Here is a 24,252-nt window from a genome sequence, read left to right as displayed (position 1 = left end):
TACCACAGTTGTCGTCAGCAAACTTAATGATTGAGTTGGAGTTGTGCTTCGCCACGCAGTCGTGGGTCGAAAAGGGAGTACAGGAGGAGACTAAGCACGCACCCCTGAGGGGAACCTGTGTTGAGGATCAGCGTGGCAGATGTGTTGCTACCTACCCTCACCACCTGGGTCATGGCCTGTCTGGAAGAAGACAGATCCTCAGGTGGGCGGGGCATGCACGTTGCTAGTATCATGATTGTCCCCCCCAAAAAAATATATATTTACATGAAGATTGACCACAAATATAAAACATTCTCCATCTCCTATAAGGGGCTAAGAATTCCTGCAGTTCCGCAGTCGTCCGTCGTGCAGGCAATTTTTCAACTAACCTGGTACTTGCAGATACACCTTTATACCGAATCGAGAACAAAGAAGGTATTTTGTAAATGTCCGTGTTCAGCTGCAGGCGTTTCGCCAAAAACCAGAGAATATTCAGAAAGATGGTAAAAATCCATGTTTTGTATCACGTGAGAAATGCCTCTTGCATGTGTGTAGTTCTGTGTTTTGGTCACACTGACGCGCTGTTATCACAGAGATGACTCTAGGGCCCAAAAGCCCATTTTTGCATGTGCAGCGCCATTGGCCTTTCACCATTTGGCAGGAGTCAACAGGGTGGGACTTCCTATGGGTTAAAGAAGGATCACATAATTCCATCCAGGTCATCAGGAGGGATCAGCCAATGAATTATACTCGTGATAAAACATTCCAGATTTGCAGGTGGCAGTAAATTGCCAACCTTTGCTTTATACCTGTTGAAACAACACATTATAGGTGGCAGTATGAAACATTTCAGTTTGTGTATAAACTTGTAGAAGAAAATTGACCACGCCTACTTCAAAATGGAGATGGCCTCTGGTGCTGCCCACGCTCTCAGATGCCATGATGGGACATATACTGTTGGGTCCTCTATCTCTATTAGGGTTGCACGATATATCGGTGAACGTATCGGAATCGGACGATATTAGTTAAAATGCTGACATCGGCCCGATGTCTAGTTTAATGCCGATGTGCAGAACTGATGTCAAAGCTGACGTGCATACCTATATGACGGCAAGTAAAATTTTGCGTTGCATGTGCAACACCGCAATCCTATCCTAACCCACAATGTCTGCTGTGTGGATCGAGCAGTCATTTGAAAGAGTAAGAAAATGTCAGCGAGACAACTCAAAGGCAAAATCCATTAACGCCAAGATGATGGAATTCATTACCCGTTCTGTCATGGGTAATGTTGGCTTTCGCCGACTGGTGGAGCACTGGTACGCACTACCTAGTGCGCTATTTTTCAGATCTTGCACTACCAGAGTTGCACAGTAATAGCATCACTGCTATTAGCTTCACCACTGACATTTGGACCAGCAATATCAGCATGTGGCGTCTGACAGCACAGTGGGTCGTCAAGGATTTCCTACTGAGGAAAGCTGTATTGCATGCTCATGAATGTGCTGGTTCTCATACCGCTGCTGCCATTTCAATGGCATTTGAGAACATGTTTGAAACTTGGAAACATAAACACACTCCCAGTTCCATTCGAACAACTGACTGGAGAAATAAGCTCATCAACTGCGTCTGCAGCAGACGTGATACCCTCTGTCATGGCATTGATACGCCTGGTCGTCAAAACTGCCGACACAGGCTGTGAACAAGGGATTCGGTGGAATTCTCTAATGTGTCGCCACCATACATTTACATTTACATTTAAGTCATTTAGCAGACGCTCTTATCCAGAGCGACTTACAAATTGGTGCGTTCACCTTAAGACATCCAGTGGAACAGCCACTTTACAATAGTGCATCTAAATCTTTTAAGGGGGGGGGGTGAGAAGGATTACTTTATCCTATCCTAGGTATTCCTGAAAGAGGTGGGGTTTCAGGTGTCTCCGGAAGGTGGTGATTGACTCCGCTGTCCTGGCGTCGTGAGGGAGTTTGTTCCACCATTGGGGGGCCAGAGCAGCGAACAGTTTTGACTGGGCTGCACGGGAACTGTACTTCCTCAGTGGTAGGGAGGCGAGCAGGCCAGAGGTGGATGAACGCAGTGCCCTTGTTTGGGTGTAGGGCCTGATCAGAGCCTGGAGGTAGTGAGGTGCCGTTCCCCTCACAGCTCCGTAGGCAAGCACCATGGTCTTGTAGCGGATGCGAGCTTCAACTGGAAGCCAGTGGAGAGAGCGGAGGAGCGGGGTGACGTGAGAGAACTTGGGAAGGTTGAACACCAGACGGGCTGCGGCGTTCTGGATGAGTTGTAGGGGTTTAATGGCACAGGCAGGGAGCCCAGCCAACAGCGAGTTGCAGTAATCCAGACGGGAGATGACAAGTGCCTGGATTAGGACCTGCGCTGCTTCCTGTGTGAGGCAGGGTCGTACTCTGCGGATGTTGTAGAGCATGAACCTACAAGAACGGGCCACCGCCTTGATGTTAGTTGAGAACGACAGGGTGTTGTCCAAGATCACGCCAAGGTTCTTAGCGCTCTGGGAGGAGGACACAATGGAGTTGTCAACCGTGATGGCGAGATCATGGAACGGGCAGTCCTTCCCGGGAGGAAGAGCAGCTCCGTCTTGCCGAGGTTCAGCTTGAGGTGGTGATCCGTCATCCACACTGATATGTCTGCCAGACATGCAGAGATGCGATTCGCCACCTGGTCATCAGAAGGGGGAAAGGAGAAGATTAATTGTGTGTCGTCTGCATAGCAATGATAGGAGAGACCATGTGAGGTTATGACAGAGCCAAGTGACTTGGTGTATAGCGAGAATAGGAGAGGGCCTAGAACAGAGCCCTGGGGGACGCCAGTGGTGAGAGCGCGTGGTGAGGAGACAGATTCTCGCCACGCCACCTGGTAGGAGCGACCTGTCAGGTAGGACGCAATCCAAGCGTGGGCCGCGCCGGAGATGCCCAACTCGGAGAGGGTGGAGAGGAGGATCTGATGGTTCACAGTATCGAAGGCAGCCGATAGGTCTAGAAGGATGAGAGCAGAGGAGAGAGAGTTAGCTTTAGCAGTGCGGAGGGCCTCCGTGATACAGAGAAGAGCAGTCTCAGTTGAATGACTAGTCTTGAAACCTGACTGATTTGGATCAAGAAGGTCATTCTGAGAGAGATAGCGGGAGAGCTGGCCAAGGACGGCACGTTCAAGAGTTTTGGAGAGAAAAGAAAGAAGGGATACTGGTCTGTAGTTGTTGACATCGGAGGGATCGAGTGTAGGTTTTTCAGAAGGGGTGCAACTCTCGCTCTCTTGAAGACAGAAGGGACGTAGCCAGCGGTCAGGGATGAGTTGATGAGCGAGGTGAGGTAAGGGAGAAGGTCTCCGGAAATGGTCTGGAGAAGAGAGGAGGGAATAGGGTCAAGCGGGCAGGTTGTTGGGCGGCCGGCCGTCACAAGACGCAAGATTTCATCTGGAGAGAGAGGGGAGAAAGAGGTCAGAGCACAGGGTAGGGCAGTGTGAGCAGAACCAGCGGTGTCGTTTGACTTAGCAAACGAGGATCGGATGTCGTCGACCTTCTTTTCAAAATGGTTGACGAAGTCATCTGCAGAGAGGGAGAAGGGGGGGGAGGGGGAGGAGGATTCAGGAGGGAGGAGAAGGTGGCAAAGAGCTTCCTAGGGTTAGAGGCAGATGCTTGGACTTTAGAGTGGTAGAAAGTGGCTTTAGCAGCAGAGACAGAAGAGGACCGTACAAGGACCGCTACCTCAATGCAGACAAACAGGGTTTACATGAAATGTTAGACACGATGACAGTGCTCACAGAGGAAGAGAGGCCACAGACACAGAGCTGAAACTTCACTGCTTGGCACGTATGATGAAATCTGAGTTAAGAATGCAATGACTGAACAACGAAACAGCACAGCAAATAAGTGAAAGAAATAGGTTTGGATTGTTTTACTGGTAATGGGGACATGCGTAAATGCCAACAAAATAACGTGTGTGCGCAACCTTTTTTTATTTAACTAGGCAAGTCGGTTAAGAACAAATTCTTATTTACAATGACAGCCTACCCCGGCCATACCCGGACGACGCTGGGCCAATTGTGCCCCGCCCTATTGAATTCCTAATCACGGCCGGATGTGATACAACCTGGATTTGAAACAGGGACTGTAGTGACGCCTCATGCAGTGCATTAGACCGCTGTGTGTGTGTGTGTTAAGCATTCTAGTACAGTTAAATAGTTAAGGCCAAATTCATTTTAAATATTGGTTATTTTTTGGCATGGAAAATATCGGTGCATCACTAATCTCTATGGCTGTCATTTACTTCTACACGTGTCCGCGTCGCATAGAAACGACTAGAAATGCAAGATGTCTGGTAGCTAAAATGGCAAGGGAACTGTTTTTCTGAATATTCTCTGGTTTTTGGAGAACCACCTGCAACTAAACAGACATTTTTAAGATACACTTTTCTGACTCGAGAACAAAAAAAGTATCGGCAAAAACCGACCCTTTCTGCAAACCAAAGTATAATGGCTACTATGGAAAAATTCACATATTGCCGCTTAATGTATAGCTAATGCTTTGTGTAAACTCTCAACTCAACATGATTTTAAAGGGATAGCCTGTTTAAAATAACTTTAAATTCCTCCCTCTTTTTCTCTCGCTCTTTACCTGTATTTGTTTATGTAGAGTGGTCCAGTGATTGACATGCCAGTGCCTGCCAGCTACAATGACATCACCCAGGACCCACGGCTGAGGGATTTCATTGGCTGGGTGTGGTACGAGAGAGAGGTGTTGGTACCCTCTGGATGGGTGTCTGAGGGAACCAGAGTTGTACTGCGAGTTGGGAGTGCACACTACTACTCAGTGGTCGTAAGTATCTCACAAATTTTCAAACACTTCTGCTTAAGTTGCCATTCTGTTTCGCTCGTAGGATAACTCCTCAACCTCCTCTCACATGACTTAATCTGCAATGTTCGTGCACATCCCTCATTGAAAAAGGTATGATATTGTGTAAAGACTGTCACTCTGGCTACATGGGAATAACAGTATTTCTTTTCCTTCCCTGCCAGTGGGTGAATGGGATCAAAGTGATGGAGCACGAGGGCGGCCATCTTCCCTTTGAGGCTGAGATAGTGGAGGTCCTCCGTAACAACCCAGGTGGGGCCTGCAGGATCACCATAGCTGTCAACAACACCCTGACTCTCCAAACCCTGCCCCCAGGGACTATCCAACATATAGACGACCCCACCAGGTGACATGATGAAGAGATTGTGTATATATAATACAATTAGCATTGTCAGCGTTTCCCAAACTCGGTCCTGGGTGCACATTTAGTTTTTTGCCCTAAGACTACATAGCTGAATCAAATAATAAGTTTGAGTTGCTTATTTGTATCAGCTGTGTAATACTAGGTCAAAAAACAATGTAGATTCACATTGCTCTGACCAAAAGCCACACCCACTAGCCCCCACCTACACACAATCAATGTATGGAGAGATCGATAGAGCAGCCGGATTAATTTCAGGATGCGTCGTCACTAGTCCCAAGGACAGAGTCTGGGAAACAATGCGCTATATGTTATCATTTTTAAGTTGGGACTAATCTCACATTGCCAGACACACATTTTAAGATTTTCTACAGACCAAACCTAAAATGACAGGTCGAGGCTAACTAACTTTTGATTCCTTTTCTGGTGTTGGGAGGGGAAATCATGTTTTGGATTACAAATGGAGGAAAATCTATGTCTATTGTCTACAGGTATCCTGCTGACTATGTTGTGCAAAACACAAACTTTGACTTCTTCAACTATGCTGGTTTACATCGGCCTGTAAAGTTGTATACCACTCCTAAGGCGTATGTGGATGACATCACAGTGCAGACAACCTTTGCCGACAACATTGGTGAGTGCAAAAAAAGAAAACAACAAGATTCTCATTCACTTGATCACTCATTCAATTATTTAGGCCTGTTCATCCATACCCTTTTCACACTATTTTTGCCGACCAAAACTGTACTGACTCGGATATTTCCTTTTCACATGGTCCTTTTCTGCATGATTCCATCAGCTATGGAATAGTGGGAAAATGGCACTAGTGTACTGAGATGTTGGTTTCTTCTGTTATGTGGCCTAGGTCTGCTCTCCTACCAGGTGTCGGTGCTGGGCAGTCCCAACCCCACGGTGACGGTGACTCTCTCAGACAAAGATGGCCGTTGTGTGGCCTCTTCCACTGGACCCTCTGGGGTCCTCAAAGTAACGGACGCCAACCTGTGGTGGCCGTATCTAATGCATGAGAATCCAGGTTATCTGTATTCTATGGGGGTGAGTTGGGCTGCATTCATAGTTGTATTAGTCTACTGTTCCTTTACGGTCTTTTTTGTCAAACCTTTTATCAATGCAAACTACATCAAATTATTATATGCAGAAATAAAATAATTTGCAGTTTTTACTCATGTATCACCCTATCCGTGTGATGGATGACTCAGCATCAGTTTGACAACTCAATCACACCACCCACACATCCACTTCCTGTGTTTATTTAACAAAAATTATTTTGTGGCCTTTTCAGAAAGTTGCAAAATTACAGAACGTTCGAAATGTCTTGTACAGCAGATATAATTATCTGCCTGTCATTGTAAATAAGAATTTGTTCTTAATTGACCTGATTGGTAAAATAAATCTGACCCATAGAATTTTGAGTTGTGTAAGCTCTTACGTTTCTCTTTGCAACATCCTGAATCTGAACGTTTCACCTAATTAGTGTATTCAGACCCTTTGACTTTTTCCACATTTTGTTAAATAAACCCTTATTCTCAAATTGATTACATTGTTTTCCCCCGCTTTGCTATGAGACTTGAAATTGAGTTCAGGTGCATCCTGTTTCCATCGATCATCCTTGATGTTTCTACAACATGATTGGACTCCACCTGTGGTAAATTCTATTGATTGGACATGATTTGGAAAGGCACACACCTGTCTATATAAAGGTCCCACAGTTGACAGTCATGACAGAGCAAAAACCAAGCCATTATTAGGGTGACGGAATAGTCCGTAGAGCTCCGAGACAGGATTGTATCGAGCCACAGATCTGGGGAAGGGTACCCAAAATTCTCAGGAAAACCGTGGCCTCCATCATTCTTAAATGGAAGAAGTCTCTAACAAGACTCTTCTAAGAGCAATCGGGGGAGAAGGGCCTTGGTCAGGGAGGTGACCAAGAACCCGATTTGTCACTCTGACAAGCTCCAGAGTTCCTCTGTGGAGATGGGAGAACCTTCCAGAAGGACAACCATCTCTGGAGCACTCCACCACCTTTATGGTAGTGGCCAGACGGAAGTCGCTCCTCATTAAAGGCACATGACAGCCCACTTGGAGTTTGCCAAAAGCTACCTAAAGGACCCTTTACTCAGTACTTTGTTGAAGCACCTTTGGCAACAATTACACCATGAGAAACAAGATTCTTTGGTCTGATGAAACCAAGCTTGAACTATTTGGCCTGAATGCCAAGCGTCACGTCTTGAGGAAACCTGGCACCATCCCACGATGACGCATGATGATGGCAGCATCATGCGGTGGAGATATATCTTTCAGGGACCGGGAGACTAGTCAGGATCGAGGGAAAGATGTACAGAGATCCTTGATGAAAACCTGCTCCAGACCTCTCAGGACCTCTGACTGGGGCGAAGGTTCACCTTCCAACAGGAAAACGATCCTAAACACACAGCCAAGACAACGCAGGAGTGGCTTCAGGACAAGAGCCCGGACTTGATCCCGATCAAACATCTCTGGAGAGACCTGAAAAGAGCTGTGCAGCGACGTTCCCCATCCAACCAGACAGAGCTTGAGAGATTCTGCACAGAAGAATGGGAAGAACCACCCAAACACAAGTGTGCCAAGCTTGTCGCTCCTACCCAAGAAGACTCAAGGTTGTAATCGTTGCCAAAGGTGCTTCAACAAAGTACGGAGTAAAGGGTCTGAATACTTATTTAAATGTGATATTTCTGTTTTATTTTTAATATATTTGCCAAAATTTCTAAATGTGTTTTTGCTTTCACTATGGCGTATTGTGTGTAGATTGATAAGGGGGGATGGGACTATTTAATCCATTTTAAAATAAGGCTGTAACGTAACAAAAATGTGGGGAAAGTCGAGGTCTGAATATTTTCCAAATGCACTGTACATCCCTCATTGCCAGGTTCACATGACGACAAGTGGTGAGGGTTCTGTCTATGAGGATGTGTATGCTCTGCCTGTGGGCATCCGCACTGTGCAGGTCACCAACACACAATTCCTCATCAACAACAAACCCTTCTATTTCCATGGAGTCAACAAACATGAGGATGCTGATGTGAGTACTGAGTAGTACCGTTAGAGGGCAGCAAACCCCTGAACCAGAAAAGTGGGCAGTGTGTCAGTTTTGTCTTGTGTATGCAACTGACTTCAGCAGGTGTTCTGTCATATCTGCCAAGGAATTTAAGCAATAAAGAAGGTTGAAGTGGCATATAAGTTCTTATTATCTGATTAGGTTCTCAGTGTTTAGAATAAACACTTTTGTTATCTGGTTTTATGTGTATGGGACTCTGTAATTCAATAGAAATTGGTCTGTGTCAACTGTCCTCATTGCTTGCTGTGTGTGTGTGTCAGATCCGAGGCAAAGGCCTAGACTGGCCCCTGATGGTGAAGGATTTCAACCTGTTGAAGTGGCTGGGGGCCAACTCGTTCAGGACCAGCCACTACCCCTACGCTGAGGAGATAATGCAGATGGCAGACCGCCATGGCATCGTGGTCATCGACGAGTGTCCCGGGGTGGGCATCAAAGATATGTAAGTCATCGTCATAGTGACCGTTGCGGTTCCTGTGACCTCTCTGAAGGTTACACGTTCACCAGGTGTCAGCAACATTTGACGAGAACCTCCAAGGTGTTCTTTCGCACAATGAGTGTGCCAGTCATTTTTTTTAAAGATACTTTTATTTGAGCCTGTCCTTTTTTTGCTTGCATGTCTAAACCATTAACTACTGTTTTTTTAATGGACCATTATTGGCAAGTTTTTATATACAGCATTGAACTTTTTAAATATTATCAATGCTCTGCCAATAAATCATCAATAAAGTCTGGCGTCAGGTCTTCTGTGTCTCCGGGACATCCACTAACCGTATCCTGTCTCTTGTCCCCCCCAGCCGTAGTTTTGGGAACGCCTCCCTGTCACATCACCTGGCGGTCATGGATGAACTGGTGAGGAGGGACAAGAACCACGCCTCCGTGGTCATGTGGTCTGTAGCCAATGAGCCGGCTGCTGAGATGCCTCCTGCTGGATTCTATTTCAAGTAAGATAATGTTAGCATTCATTCACTCTCCATAAATGTGCGTCCTTGTTACTTAATGAACATTCACGTCATGCAAGAGTGACATTGTAGTGAACAAGGACTGTTAGTTACACTGAAACTCTTCTTAGTTCTCACATTTCCAAACGAGGTAGCCCTTTACGCTTGCAGTCTGTTTACAGTATGAAAATTGCATATTTGGTCAATAATAAGGACCTAAATTGGAACACAGTGGATGTACAGTAACATATTATAAATGTCAGTGTCGGCTTTACAGCAGCACTGTATGGGATTCAACTAACATACATTTGAAATGTGTGCACCACACACAACCAGAAAGATGCCCCATCCCTCCTGTTAATTGGGTTACTTTTGGAAAACAATTCTGAGTGAGGAGTGCTGTAAATCAGGAAGACTGTGTTCTGAAAGATTACACGTCGAGAATTATAATAAACACCGCTTTCACCATACATCCGTGAGTCCAAATGTGCTCTTCACATTTCCATATTATAAAACTCATGTCATTTACCGTATCAAAGTTTTATAGTCGTTGTGCTACATGTACAGTCACAAGGATGACATGGTGTCATAGCCTGGGTTGTTCTGAACAGAATGCCACAAGTCCCTAGCAACAGATTCAGCCCTGCCCACAGACTTTTTCATTTAAAAAAAAATAAAAATATCTCTAATTGAAATACATTTATTTTAGTACTGTGCTAAATTACTTCATATGTTATGTTTATAAGAGTTTATGCATTTAGCCAACGAGTCAAATAAAATATATATACTTTTACAACTTATTTTAAGTTACAAAGCCGAGGTGGTAAAATGTTAATTCATTGGCAATAACTGCATGCACTCTGTAAATACGTACGCAGCAAACTTGTCTGTGTCTAGTGTGAGTGAACATTATGATGAATTTAATATATTTTTACTGGCTCTGCTCTTCTCGACTCATTCATTGACAATACATCTTTCGACTCCTCCGTTCGAGTCAGTAATGCCCAAAGCTCCTTCACTCACGCCGCCAAACTTACCCTACTAAAACTGACTATTCAACCGATCCTCGACTTCGGCGATGTCATCTACAAAATTGCTTCCAACACTCTACTCAGCAAACTGGATGCAGTTTATCACAGTGCCATCCGTTTTGTCACTAAAGCACCTTATACCACCCACCACTGCGACCTGTATGCTCTAGTCGGCTGGCCCTCGCTACATATTTGTCGCCAGACCCACTGGCTCCAGGTCATCTACAAGTCCATGCTAGGTAAAGCTCCGCCTTATCTCAGTTCACTGGTCACGATGGCAACGCCCACCCGTAGCACGCGCTCCAGCAGGTGTATCTCACTGATCATCCCTAAAGCCAACACCTCATTTGGCCGCCTTTCGTTCCAGTTCTCTGCTGCCTGTGACTGGAACGAATTGCAAAAATCGCTGAAGTTGGAGACTTATCTCCCTCACCAACTTCAAACATCTGCTATCTGAGCAGCTAACCGATCGCTGCAGCTGTACATAGTCTATCGGTAAATAGCCCACCCATTTTTACCTACCTCATCCCCATACTGTTTTTATTTATTTACTCCTCTGCTCTTTTGCACACCAATATCTCTACCTGTACATGACCATCTGATCATTTATCACTCCAGTGTTAATCTGCAAAATTGTAATTATTCGTGTAACTCTGTTGTCTGTTCACACTGCTATGCTTTATCTTGGCCAGGTCGCAGTTTCAAATGAGAACTTGTTCTCAACTAGCCTACCTGGTTAAATAAAGGTGAAAAAAAAAGCAAGCCTTCCTCTGACACCGCCTGGCATAGAGGTCCTGGATGGCAGGAAGCTTGGCCCAAGTGATGTACTGGGCCGTACACCGAGCAGTTGCCATACCAGGCGACTATGCAACAAGTGCTCTCGATGGTGCCGCTGTAGAACCTTTGGAGGACCTGAGGACCCATACCAAATCTAAGTCTCCTGAGGGGGAATAGGTGTTTGGACCATGGTAGTTTGTTGATGTGGACACTAAGGAACTTGGTGCTCCACTACAGCCCTGTCGCCGTCAATGGGTCCTTTTCCTGTAGTCCACTATCAGATCCTGAGTCTTGATCACGTTGTTTTGTGGGGTTGTTTTGTTGGCACCACACTGCCAGGTTTCTGACTCTTCTCCCTATAGGTGGTCTCATCGTTTGTCGTCTGCAAAGTTAATGATGGTGTTTGAGTCGTGCTTTGCCACTCAGTCGTGGGTGAACTGGGAGTACAGAAAGGTACACACACCCCTGAGGGACCCCCATATTGAGGATCAGGGTGGCAGATGTGTTGTTTTCTACCCTTACCACCTGGGGGTGGCCTGTCAGGAAGTCCAGCATCTAGTTGCAGAGGGAGGTGTTTAGTCCCAGGGTCCTTAGGTTAGTGGTGAGCTTTGTGAGCACTATGGTGTTGATCTCTGAGCTGTAGTCAATGAACAGCATTCTTACATAGGTGTTCCTTTTTGTCCAGGTGAGAAAGGGCAGTGTGGAGTGAAACAGATTGCGTCATCTGTGAATCTGTAAGGGCGGTATGCGAATTGGAGTGGGTCCAGGGTTTCCGGGATGATTGGGTTGTGAGCCATGACCAGCCTATTTAAAAGCACTTCATGGCTACCGTTGGTCATTTAGGCAGGTTACCTTCGCTTTCTTGGGCACAGGGACTATGGTGGTCTGCTTGAAACATGTAGATAATACAGACTCTGTCAGGGAGAGGTTGAAAATGTCAGTGAAGACACTTGCCATTTGGTTTGCGCATGTTCCTGAGTACACGCCCTGGTTATCCGTGAACGTTGATCTGTTTTAAAGGTCTTGCTCACATCAGCTACGGGGAGTGTGATCACACAGTCATCCGGAACAACTGGTGCTCTCTTGCATGCTTCAGTGTTGCTTGCCTCAATGCGAGCATAAAAGGCACTTAGCTCATCTGGTAGGCTCGCGTCACTAGGCAGCTTGCGGCTGGGTTTCCCTTTGTAGTCCGCAATAGTTCACAAGCCCGCCACATCCGAGCGTCAGAGCCAGTGTAGTAGGATTCAATCTTAGTCCTGTATTGACGCTTTGCCTGTTTGATGGTTCGTCTGAGGGCATAGCAGGATTTCTTATAATTGTCCGGATTAGTGTCCTGCTCCTTGAAAGTGGCAGCTCTATCCTTTAGCTCGGTGTGGATGTTGCCTGTTATCCATGGCTTCTGTTTGGGATATGTGTGTATGGTAACTGGATACGTCTTCGATGCACTTATTGATGAATAAGGTGGCTGAGGTGGTATACTTCTCAATGCCATTGGAATATGTACCATGGTTTTCACCACCTTCCGGAGACACCTGAAACCCCACCTCTTTAAGGAATACCTAGGATAGGATAAAGTAATCCTTCTCACCCCCCTTAAAAGATTTAGATGCACTATTGTAAAGTGGCTGTTCCACTGGATGTCATAAGGTGAATGCACCAATTTGTAAGTCGCTCTGGATAAGAGCGTCTGCTAAATGACGTAAATGTAATGTTTTCCAGTCTGTGCAAGCAAAACAGTCCTGCAGCGTCCGCATCATCTGACCACTTCCGCATTGAGCGAGTCACTGGTATTATCTGCTTTAGTTTTCGCTGGTAAGCAGGAACCGGGAGGAAATAATTATGGTCAGATTTGCCAAATAGAGGGAGAGCTTTTTACGTGTCTGTGTGGAGTAAAGCTTTTTTTTTTTTTTTTTTCTCCTCTCGCTTTTGACATGCTGGTAGAAATGTAGTAAAACAGATTTCAAGTTCACAAAATAGCACAGTTGTTTAGGAACCCTTAAAACTGCAGCCACCCCCTCCAGCATAATTGTGCACCAATTCCAAATAAAATGCAATAAATAAAAAAAATGTAAAAAGTCAAATGGGTTTCCATCGCATTTTCAGCTCTGAACTGAGTTGAAAACTGATGGTTTTTGTCACAAATAAATGTTGCATTGGGATAGGGAATGTGCCCACTGCTTTTGGCACACAGTTTGCAGATACACTACTACATGATAAGATTATTGACTCAAGTGCAAGATTATTTTTATTTGTCAAATGGCAGCCAATCATCGATCATCGTACACCAGAATAAGACCCTCTATTTATTGAAAGGAGCATCAACCTCATCACTGCACTTTCACCACCCTGTGAAGTTCATCATTTATTTAATCTGTAGCGTAATAAACTACATGCTTTACCATAATGCCGTGAAATAAAAAATGTTTAAAATAAATATCCAACATGTGGGCTACTTAACTCTCGTAAAAAGGTGGGATGGAAACCTGGTTAATGTCGACATTTTGAGGATGCTGGAATTATATTTTGGATCAACATGCAGATGCCTACTGGAGACTTGAAGTAGCCTAATCAGATTTTAAAAACATTGCCTGGTTGTGTTTAAGCCACATACACTACCAGTCAAAAGTTTTAGAACACCCGCTCATTCAAGGGTTTATTTTAATTGGACTATTTTCTACATAGTGAAGACATCAACTATGAAATAAAACATGTGGAATCATGTCGTAACTAAAAAGTGTTAGACAAATCAAAATATACTTCAGTTTCTTCAAATAGATACCCTTTGCTTTGATGACAGCTTTGCACACTCTTGGCATTCTCTCAACCAGCTTCACCTGGAATGCTTTTATAACAGTCTTGAAGGAGTTCCCACATATGCTGAGCACTTGCTGCTTTTCCTTCACTCTGCAGTCCAACTCATTCCAAACCAGCTCAATTGGGTCAAGGTCAAGGGATTGTGGAGGCCATGTCATCTGAAGCAGCACTTCATCACTCTCATTCTTGGTCAAATAGTCCTTACACAGCCTGTTGAAAAACAAATGATAGTCCCACTAAGCCCAAACCAGATGGGATGACAGAGGTAGCCATGCTGGTTAAGTGTGCCTTGAATTCTAAATAAATCAGTGTCACCAGCAAAGCACACCATAACACCACCTCCATGACCCGGCGTTTGGAACCAAAAATCTCAAATTTGGGCTCCAGGCCAAAGGACAAATTTCCACCGGTCTATTGGCCATTGCTCGTGTTTCTTGGCCAAAGCAAGTCTTCTTATTGGTGTTCTTTTAATGGTTTATTTTCAGCAAATTGACCAAGAAGGCATTATTCACACAGTCCTCTGAACAGTTGTCTGTTACTTAAACTGATGATGCATTTATTTGGGCTGCAATTTCTGAGGCTGGTAGCTAATGAACTTCTCTGCAGCAGAGCTCTGGGTCTTCCATTCCTGTGGCTGTCCTCATGAGAGCCAGTTTCATTATAGCGCTTCATGGTTATTGCGACTTCACTTGAAGCAACTTTCAAAAATCTTAATATTCCGTATTGACTTAACTTCATGTCTAAGGATTGGACCCTTTAAAATAAAAATAAATAAATAGCCTAAAATGACATATATCCAAATCTAACTGCCTGTAGCTCAGGACCTGACGCAAGGATATGCATATTCTTGACACCATTTGAAAGGAAACACTTTGAAGTTTGTGGAAATGTGAAATGAATGTAGGAGAATATAACACATTAGATCAGATATAAGATAATACAAAGAAAAAGGTTAGACGCAATTTAGATTTTGGCCTCTAGGTGACAGCAGTGTATGTGCAAAGTTTTAGACTGATTCAATGAACTATTCCATTTACTTTCAAAATGTTGTATCAAGACTGCCCAAATGTGCCTAATTGGTTTAATAGATTTTAGAGTTCATATCTGTGCACACTGTTGATATCAGATATGTCTATGTCCTGTGACATTTCCTTGATACTTACAACCTCATGCTAATCACATTAGCCTACGTTAGCTCAACCGTCCCGGACACCAATCCTGTAGAGGTTTTTAAAGTAATAAGGAACTGTCATTTCTCTTTGCTTATTTGAGCTGTTATTGACATAATATGGACTTGGTCTTTTACCAAATAGGGCTGTCTTCTGTATACCACTCCTAACTTGTCACAACACAACTGATTGGCTCAAACCCATTTTATTTATTTTACCTTTATTTTACTAGGCAAGTCAGTTAAGAACAAATTCTTATTTTCAATGACGGCCTAGGAACAGTGGGTTATCTGCCTGCAGAAGTCCAACGCTCTAACCACTAGGCTACCCTGCCGCCCCCACAAGTTTACTTTTAACAGGGCACACCTGTTCGTTGCTTTCCAGGTGACTACCTCATAAAGCTGGTTGAGAGAATGCCAAGAGTGTGCAAAGCTGTCAAGGCAAAGGGTGGCTATTTGAAGAATCTCAAATATAACACTGTTTTGGGGGGTCACTACATGATTCCATATGTGTTATTTTTATAGTTTTGTCTTCACTATTATTCAATGTAGAATATGGTAAAAAATTAAAGAAACTCTTGAATGAGTAGGTATTCAAACTTTTGACGATAGTGTATAAAAGGTAATGCATTTCAAAGTTAAATGATAATTATTTAAGCGTTAGGTTCTGGGTGTGCGAAGAATAGCTGCTCGGATTGAAGAGGAGCCGGAGCGCATGTTAAGCCTTCCTGAATAACTGGGCCTGCTGGGTGCATATTTGGCCTTACATATTATTTATTATAGGACAACTTGGGAGAAATGATTTAAAACAGCCAGTGCATTCAGTGACTTTAAGTACAGCCTGACTGGCCTGCTACTGTGCCTTTCTAGACTTTAAACTGTTGCCCCACAACTGATTTTAAATCGAATGTCATTTTTCAAATGACATTTTCACTGCATGCTAGAGTAAAATGTCATACTCCCTTAAACGATAATGCAATGTGGTGTTGTAGGATAACTGTCCCAGCTTTTTGAGCGGTGTGTCACATCGTCACTGTTCTTTCTTGCACAATGATCACCTGGACTCTACTCTGCCTATCAGCTATTCCTATTTGATCTTGTCGGTTCATATTGAAAATGGATGCAGCTTTGAATGCTTTTGTGTGGTATGATTGGTCGTTAGCCTATTGCTATCCACCTACCAAACTATCCACCTACCACTATTGGCACAATGAATGGTGTATAGAGGGCAGGATAGACTGGTAGACTATACTGACCTGTGGTATAGTAAAAGTTATACACTATGCTTTTCCATGTGCGAAGGGAAGTACCGAAGCACCTTGATATAGGGGAAGCGCATGCAAGCTGATGAGGAAATTTGGCTAGGATGGAGGAAATTATATAGTAAAAGCTCATGTTAACCAGGGGAAAAAAACACCCTACCCTCCCGTGCCCAATTTCTAAAATTATTTTTAAACACAACCCAACCCAAAGCAAAAAATAAACTATCCATATTTTGGACCAACCCTCCCACCCAGTAAATTGAACTTTCCCTAGCTAATATCGATGAGGCAAATCTATAAAAAGGGGAACGTTCATCAAGTGTCATGACTCATGCATGTTATGTATACCTGGCAGAGTGGGTGGACACCCTAACTATAGCTAAGAGTTGGTGAAAAATGCACTTTGATAACATTTCACTTCCTTTTATGTTATGAAATCTTAACAAGACAAATATGATTCATGTTCTGACTCATTCAGTGGGGTCTTTCTCTAACACATTAACCGTATGTCCAAAAAGTCATGTTTCATAACCTAATACATCTGATAATTAACACCAAGCTCTATTGACAGTGTTGTAGCCTTCTTGACGAAACTTTTGTGGATTTTACATCTTCTGGTCGTCTTATTGTTTCCGCGTGTCGCAAAAATGTACATGAACTGACTTAAATGTAAAAAGCTTTGAAAATAAACCTTGCGGTACACTGCTCATTTTGACAATTCACTGCATTATATTTTTATTTATTATTTAAGGGAAAAGGAGCATAATGTATATACTGTAGGCTATGTGTTGTTATTGATTTTTATGAGTCTGAGCATGTCCTGGTAGAATGCCATACTGGCCTGTGGGTCGTACTTAACAGAGCATTAACAGGTGTAGCTCAGGCCAGGGAGTGACTGGCAGAAGTGGACGGGCACACAGCAGGGATTTCCTCATACAGTTAATAGTGTTGTGGTCATAGTCAACAAAGAGCCTGATATATACTTGTTTAAAATACTTTTCTTCTTCCTGGTCCTTTCTCCTGTACTCATCAGTCTCTGTATCCCGACCTCAACCCTGTGATCCCTTACCCCATCTTGGAACAGTGAATAATTGCTCTCTGTTTTTGTGTCTCTTCAGGACACTGATGGCGCATACCAAATCTCTGGACCCAACTCGACCTGTCACCTTTATCACAGACAGTAACTTTGCCAGGGACAAAGGGGTGAGACTTCACTGTTTCTCTGTTCTGCTTATGAAGGATTCTTTCTTCATAGAACTATGGCTCTCTCAATTCATTTTTCCTCGCATCCTCTCTCACTTCCTTCCCAAAACACATTCGAGGAGGTCAGAGGGAGAATTTTGGACCTTCTCCTACAATGCGCTTTGAGAAGAGGATGCAAGGAATTGATGAAAGACCAACTGAAAAAAAGTCAAGTTGTCTTTAGTCTCCCTTTTTGACTGTGCTTGATTCTAAAGCCCTTGTTGGAATATATGTAGGGCCATTTTGAAGGCATGCCTATGCCCTGATTCAATATTGTCTTACTGCTTACCCGAGGTCTGACTCTGCAGCCACACTGACTCCCTGCTGCAAAGTCTAAGATAAATTTAACAGAATTTCACGGGAAGTTCTACTCCAACTATCCAGACAGTAGTTGATCAGTGGTGCCACTTAACTGATGTGCTTAGCTTAGTCACTATCATTCAAATTCCATTCATTACAATGGGAATTCAATCAAAATGTATTTTCTCACATTGAAACCTGATTTTCATACCCAGGCTCCATCAACTATGACATTTTAAATGTCATACATTACAATGGAAATGTATTGACCACTGTTTACCCGGTATTTCTGCTCTTCTCACATTGAACCCGGTCTTTCCCCAGGCTCCCTATGTGGATGTGATCTGCGTGAACAGTTACTTCTCCTGGTACCACGACCCAGGTCACCTGGAGGTCATCCCCTTCCAGCTCAACACCCAGTTTGAGAACTGGTACGGGAAGTACCAGAAACCCATCATCCAGAGTGAATATGGAGCCGACGTGGTTCCGGGGCTGCACACGGTGAGTGTTCCAGAACTTCTTTGTTCTTGCAGAACCTCTTCCATGTCGTGTCCTCACAGGACAGAAACAGACTGAAAAGGACGTAAGGTATAAGGTAAACACGTGTGTGTATTTGCTGTGATTTCATGGCCTCTGAGGCGAACAATGGTCTGGATACCAGTTTTTCAAATATGCTTGAACAATTTGTCAAACACCTACCCAGGCTAGAACACAAGTTGAAACCTAAGTGGTTTGAGCTTGAATGATCAACCCACATCTCTTTAGTGAAATAGACGTTTGTCTCAATGAGAACCCGTAGAAACCGAAGTTAAATGGAAAGCCACATTTTTATGTTTCCCACAGGACCCTCCCATGATGTTTACTGAGGAGTACCAGAAGATGGTCTTACAGAACTACCATGATGTGTTTGACCGAAAGAGGAAGGAGTATGTCATTGGAGAGCTCATCTGGAACTTTGCTGACTTCATGACAGCACAAAGTAAGAAGTAATCAATACAAATCTATAGTACTGGAGTTCATTGAAATTGTCAGAACAACCATTCTTGTTAAATATACAATTGAAGCTAGTTGTCATACCTTTGCTTGTTTTAGTTGTGTGTGTATATTGAACAGAAATGACTGAAACTCCATCATGCCTAGGTAAGGAAAAAGGGAGCAGTAGCACCAATGGTTAGTAATGTGATGGTGGTGTAATAGAATGCTGAAAGTAGGCCAGTGCTTGAAAAGGTGCCAGTATTTATGTGAAATGTATTTAAAGCTCCCAGTGTTGTAAGTATAGCCAGCAGGAGTGGGTGTGGCACATCAGGAGGGTTCATTCTTACTTTTAGACAGGCCACTCCCCACACTGTATATAGATGTTCTTCAACTGTGTTATTGACTGTGTTTGGTTTGTTCCATGTGTAACTGTGTTGTGTTCATGTTTTAAGTATCCCTATATTTCTGTTATTACGGGGCTATCACTCAGTCAAGAGTGCGCCTGCGCAGGGAGTCTTGTTGTTGATGGACCTAGCCTTGAGTGGAATGGCTACCTTGTAGTGTGTTCATATAGTATAGTAAGCTTTGTTAAACTGGAACCTTGTCGTTGTGTCATTTCGAGATAACAGTTGTAAGCTTTGTTAAACTGGAACCTTGTCGTTGTGTCATTTCGAGATAACAGTTGTACGTGTCAAACTGTTTTGCTTTATCTTGGCCAGGTCGCAGTTGTAAATGAGAACTTGTTCTCAACTTGCCTACCTGGTAAAATAAAGGTGAAATTTAAAATTGTTGGGGTGATTCATGTACTGGAGGCAGCTCTGCAGAGGGGTCACTAGCTGGCACAGCCACAAAGTCATAAAATCTGATTTTTAAACATAACTTTAAGAACACCGCTAACCCTAATCCCTAACCTTAAATGAGGACCAAAAAGCTATTTTGTTTTCATGAATTTTTACTGTATAGTCATTGACTTTGGTTTCCACTAGATGGGCCAGCTACAATCAGTTATGCTTCCAGGGCAAGAATCATGACCATCAACATGCCACTACCCCAGGGCCGAGTTAGACTAGCACTCCAGAATACCATGTTGATACTGCTGGTCTTAAACAGATTACCCACCAAATCCTCACTTTACATGCTGGTCTGGCCCCATGTGTATACAGGGGAGTGAACATAATGTACTGTTTGAAGCAAGACCGTATCCCGTGTAGACAGTCTCCAAGAGAAAGCAGAAGCTGTCTGTTCCTTTTCCACCTAATACAACAATGGTGTTGAATTTGGCGACCGTAAGAAATGAATGTACAGATCTATAGGCTTTATACTTTTAGACGGCTGAAACAAACATACACATTTTGTTCAGGAAATTAACCTTTTCTCTTCCCATCTCTGCAGCGGTGACCCGTGTGGTGGGCAACAAGAAGGGCATCTTCAGTCGGCAGAGACACCCCAAAGCTGGCGCCTTCCTCCTGAGGGAGAGGTACTGGAGGCTGGCCAATGAGACGGGCCTGCTGCCCATCGGAGCTAGGTACCCCTGATACACCTGGATGGGGGACACACAGCACCTGGGTCGTATTTTTTTAGAGCAAATACCCTCACTTTGTAACAAAACATTTAGCTATTGGACAAGTCCAGGTAGTCCTTCTGTTTATCTGTTTTGTTCCGTTTGGTACCTAATGAACACAGCCCTATATGTGGGACAAACCCACGACTCAGGGGGTTGTCTTATGACAACTACAATGCTCAGAAGACCACATCAGATTGTTACCAGAACCAACCTCCCTTTTGGCTGAGTATTTGTCTTCCTCTGTTTTTAATTCAGGAATCAACCCCATTTTATGCATGAATGTAAATCATGATGATGATCTGTGTCAGATGAATGGGAATGTGTTGTATGAAAAATGCATGTGTATTGTTTTTAGAATGCTTGCTGGCTCAATGTTAAGACTTCACCCATTTGACTTTTTCCAGATTGTTGTTACAGCCTGAATTTAAAATGGGATTCAATTGAGTTTTTGTTACTGGCCTTGACACAATAACCCATAATGTCAAAGTGGAATTATGTTTTTAGACATTGTTACAAATGAAAAGCTGAAATGTCTTGAGTCAAGTATTCAGCACCATTTGTTATGGCACGCCTAAATAAGTTCAGGAGTAAAAATGTGCTTATCAAGTCACAAGTTGCATGGACTCACTCTGTGCAATAGTGTTTAACATGATTTTGGAATGACGACTGCATCTCTGTACCCAACACATGCAATTATCTGTAAGGTCCCTCAATCAAGCAGTGAATTTCAAATGGATTCAACCACAAAGACCAGGGAGGTTTTCCAATGCCTCACAAAGGGCACCTATTGGTAGATGGGTAAGAAAAAGCAGACATTGAATATCCCTTTTAGCATAGTGATGGTGTATCAATACACCCAGTCACTACAAAGATACAGGCGTCCTTCCTAACAGGCGTCCTTCCGGATGTCATAAGGTGAATGCACCAATTTGTAAGTCACTCTGGATAAGAGCGTCTGCTAAATGACTTAAATGTTAAATGTAAATGTAACTCTGTTGCCTGGGAGGAAGGAAACCGCTCCGAGATTTCACCATGAGGCCTAATGGTGATCTAAAACAGCTATAGTTTCATGGCTGTGATGGGAGAACTGAGCCAGGATCAACATTGTAGTCACTCCACAATACTAACCTAATTGACAGAGTGAAAAGGAAGCCCGCACAGAAAAATATTACAAAACATGTATCCTGTTTGCAACAAGACACTAAAGAGTAATACTGCCAAAAAAATTAGCAAAAATATGTTTTTGTCCTGAATAGAAAGTGGTCAGCTTGGGACAAATCTAATACAACATATTACTGAGTACCACTCTAAAAAATATTGTCAAGCATAGTGGTGGCTGCATTCTGTTATGGGTATGCTTGTAATCGTTAAGGACTGGGGAGTTTCAGGGTAAACATTGAATGGAGCTATACATTCACATTACTGAACTCGGGAAGTTGTTGTTGCCATCCTGTATCTGTCCCGCAGGTGTGATGTTCGGATGTACCGATCCTGTGCAGGTGTTACACGTGGTCTGCCACTGCGAGGACGATCAGCTGTCCGTCCTGTCTCCCTGTAGCTCTGTCTTAGGCGTCTCACAGTACGGACATTGCAATTTATTGCCCTGGCCACATCTGCAGTCTTCATGCCTCCTTGCAGCATGCCTAAGGCACATTCACGCAGATGAGCAGGGACCCTGGGCATCTTTCTTTTGGTGTTTTCAGAGTCCATGGAACGGTCTCTTTAGTGTCCCAAGTTTTCATAACTGTGACCTTAATTGCCTACCGTCTGTAAGCTGTTAGTGTCTTAACGACCGTTCCACAGCTGCATTTTCATTTAATTGTTTAGGATTCATTAAACAAGCATGGGAAACGGTGTTTAAAATCCTTTGAAAGACAGGGTCCTGACAAAGGGACGTTTTATTTTTTTGCTAAGTTTAGGTATGCTTGTAATTGTTAAGGACACAGGAGTTTATCCCGGATAAATTATCCCAGGCAACATGAGAACCTGGTTCAGTCTGCTTTCCACTAGACACTGAGATGAATTCACCTTTCAGCAGGACAATAACCTTAAACAAAAACCCACATTACACTGGGGTTGCTTACAAAGAAGGCTGTGAATGTTCCCGAGTTGCCAAGTTAGTTTTGACTTAAATATGCTTGAAAGTCTATGGCAAGTCCTGAAAATGGTTATCGAGCAATGATTAACAAACTATTTGAATTCCGAAACTAATTGGAAAATGTTGCACAATCCAGGTGTGGAAAGATCTTAGAGACCCAGAAAGACTCACAGCTGTAATCGATGCCAAAGGTGATTCTAACATGTATTGACTCATGGAGTTGAATACTTCTTTTATCAAGAAATGTTTTATTTTGTGTGTATATTTTTTATGTTTGAATTTTTCTTTCACTTTGACAAGTATATTGTGTAGATCATTGACAAACAAATTACATCCATTTGAATCCCACTTATGCAGAATATTTATAACCATGATTTTATATAGAAACTGGCAATCTATACACTGTTGTCTAATAAAATTTCCTAATTCTCATCAGTATATTTGAAGTGGATGACAAGTTTTGGAGTTCACCAGGTACTGTGTTATCGTTTGTTAGCAACCAGTTCAAGTCAGTCTTTGTTTTCGGAGCATTCCAATCATCCCACATATTCCGCCTGGTGTCATTCAGTTCCTAATTTAGGCCTATATTCAAACCACACCGTGGATCCACGCTATAGCACAATTTAATTTGAATGTCAATGTTTGAAGACTGCATTCTCGGTAAACGCTCTATACAGTGCCTAGTGAACGTCTACACACCCTTTGCACAGCTGTCACATTATGCTGCTTTTAATTAAGATCCAACAATCTATTCAATTGGGATTTTCCCCCACTGATCTATACCACCTACTCCAACCTTTCAAATAAAAAACAACATACTGCTGTTTAAAAGTTGGGAGTCACTTAGAAATGTCCTTGTTTTTGAAAGAAAAGCTTTTTTTCTTTTTTTTTACCATTAAAAGAACATCAAATTGATCTAAGGTGTAGACATTGTTAATGTTGTAATGTATTGTAGCTGGAAACAGCAGAATTGATTTTGTATTTTTTTAATGGAATATGTACATAGGCGTACAGAGGCCCATTATCAGCAACCATCACTCCCTGTGCTCTTGAGTCAACATGGGCCAGCATCCCTGGGAACGCTTTTGGTGTGTAGCCAGTTCAGAAGGGAAACCCGAGTGTGGTGGCATCAGCTGATTGCATCAGCAGATATTGCACCAATTGGATCCACACACTAATTACATGCGGTCTATTTACGTTCTACACACGCTTCATCAATGCCGGATGTCAGGCACTCTCATTGCGCTGGTGACTCATGCTGATGTAACTAGCTGTTACTCGCTATGCTCACTGTTTCTGATATGAATTTTCGGTCACATTTTATTTGACCCCTAGCATAACACGGTCATAACCATGCCATAATATATAACAGTCACAACACTGTCATGACCCATATTAAGACTCATTGTGATTTATATGTTCTAATATTTTCTGGCTGGTTATGAGTGTCAAAGACAAATCATACACAAGGCAAACCATTCCATTCTACTTGTAAATAGTATGTTATATAACATTTCCTAAAATCGCCAATTTTATTACCGATGTAATTGTAAACACATTGATGTCAGATATGGGCCGACCCCAATGGTTTGTCTCTGATGAATGCAGGAGCAGGACAAAACGCCCTCTTTGGGACTTATAACTGACATATGGTCATGTACGTGATAGGCCGATCTGGCTTATTATTACTCTTATAACTTCAAAACATGTACTGTGATTGATTCTATACATTTCCATATTTTGAAATCAACGTTT

The 24,252-nt window shown here is 43.1% G+C and overlaps 1 protein-coding gene across 5 annotated transcripts in view; it reads left to right on the top strand.

Annotated features, from left to right (window-relative positions):
* The window catches only part of LOC115105382 (beta-glucuronidase-like), a 29,884-nt gene extending 6,472 nt beyond the window's left edge, over positions 1-23,412 (top strand). For 4 of the 5 annotated variants that reach the window (XM_029627359.2, XM_029627361.2, XM_029627360.2 and 1 more), the window contains 11 exons: positions 4,637-4,819; positions 5,020-5,201; positions 5,708-5,850; positions 6,082-6,269; positions 8,140-8,292; positions 8,589-8,767; positions 9,123-9,269; positions 17,437-17,521; positions 18,185-18,361; positions 18,704-18,839; positions 20,228-23,412. In XM_029627359.2, coding sequence (XP_029483219.1) covers positions 4,637-4,819; positions 5,020-5,201; positions 5,708-5,850; positions 6,082-6,269; positions 8,140-8,292; positions 8,589-8,767; positions 9,123-9,269; positions 17,437-17,521; positions 18,185-18,361; positions 18,704-18,839; positions 20,228-20,370 — 1,716 coding nt within the window. In that variant the 3' untranslated portion in view covers positions 20,371-23,412. Of the gene's footprint in view, positions 1-4,636; positions 4,820-5,019; positions 5,202-5,707; positions 5,851-6,081; positions 6,270-8,139; positions 8,293-8,588; positions 8,768-9,122; positions 9,270-17,436; positions 17,522-17,648; positions 17,729-18,184; positions 18,362-18,703; positions 18,840-20,227 lie in introns of those variants that run through there. The other variant, XM_029627362.2, reaches the window with a different exon arrangement.
* Positions 23,413-24,252: the final 840 nt, after the last annotated feature.

This window comes from Oncorhynchus nerka, linkage group LG22 (genome assembly GCF_034236695.1).
Source record: "Oncorhynchus nerka isolate Pitt River linkage group LG22, Oner_Uvic_2.0, whole genome shotgun sequence".
Classification (NCBI taxonomy): domain Eukaryota; kingdom Metazoa; phylum Chordata; class Actinopteri; order Salmoniformes; family Salmonidae; genus Oncorhynchus; species Oncorhynchus nerka.
This window is presented reverse-complemented; position numbering and strand designations above follow the sequence as displayed.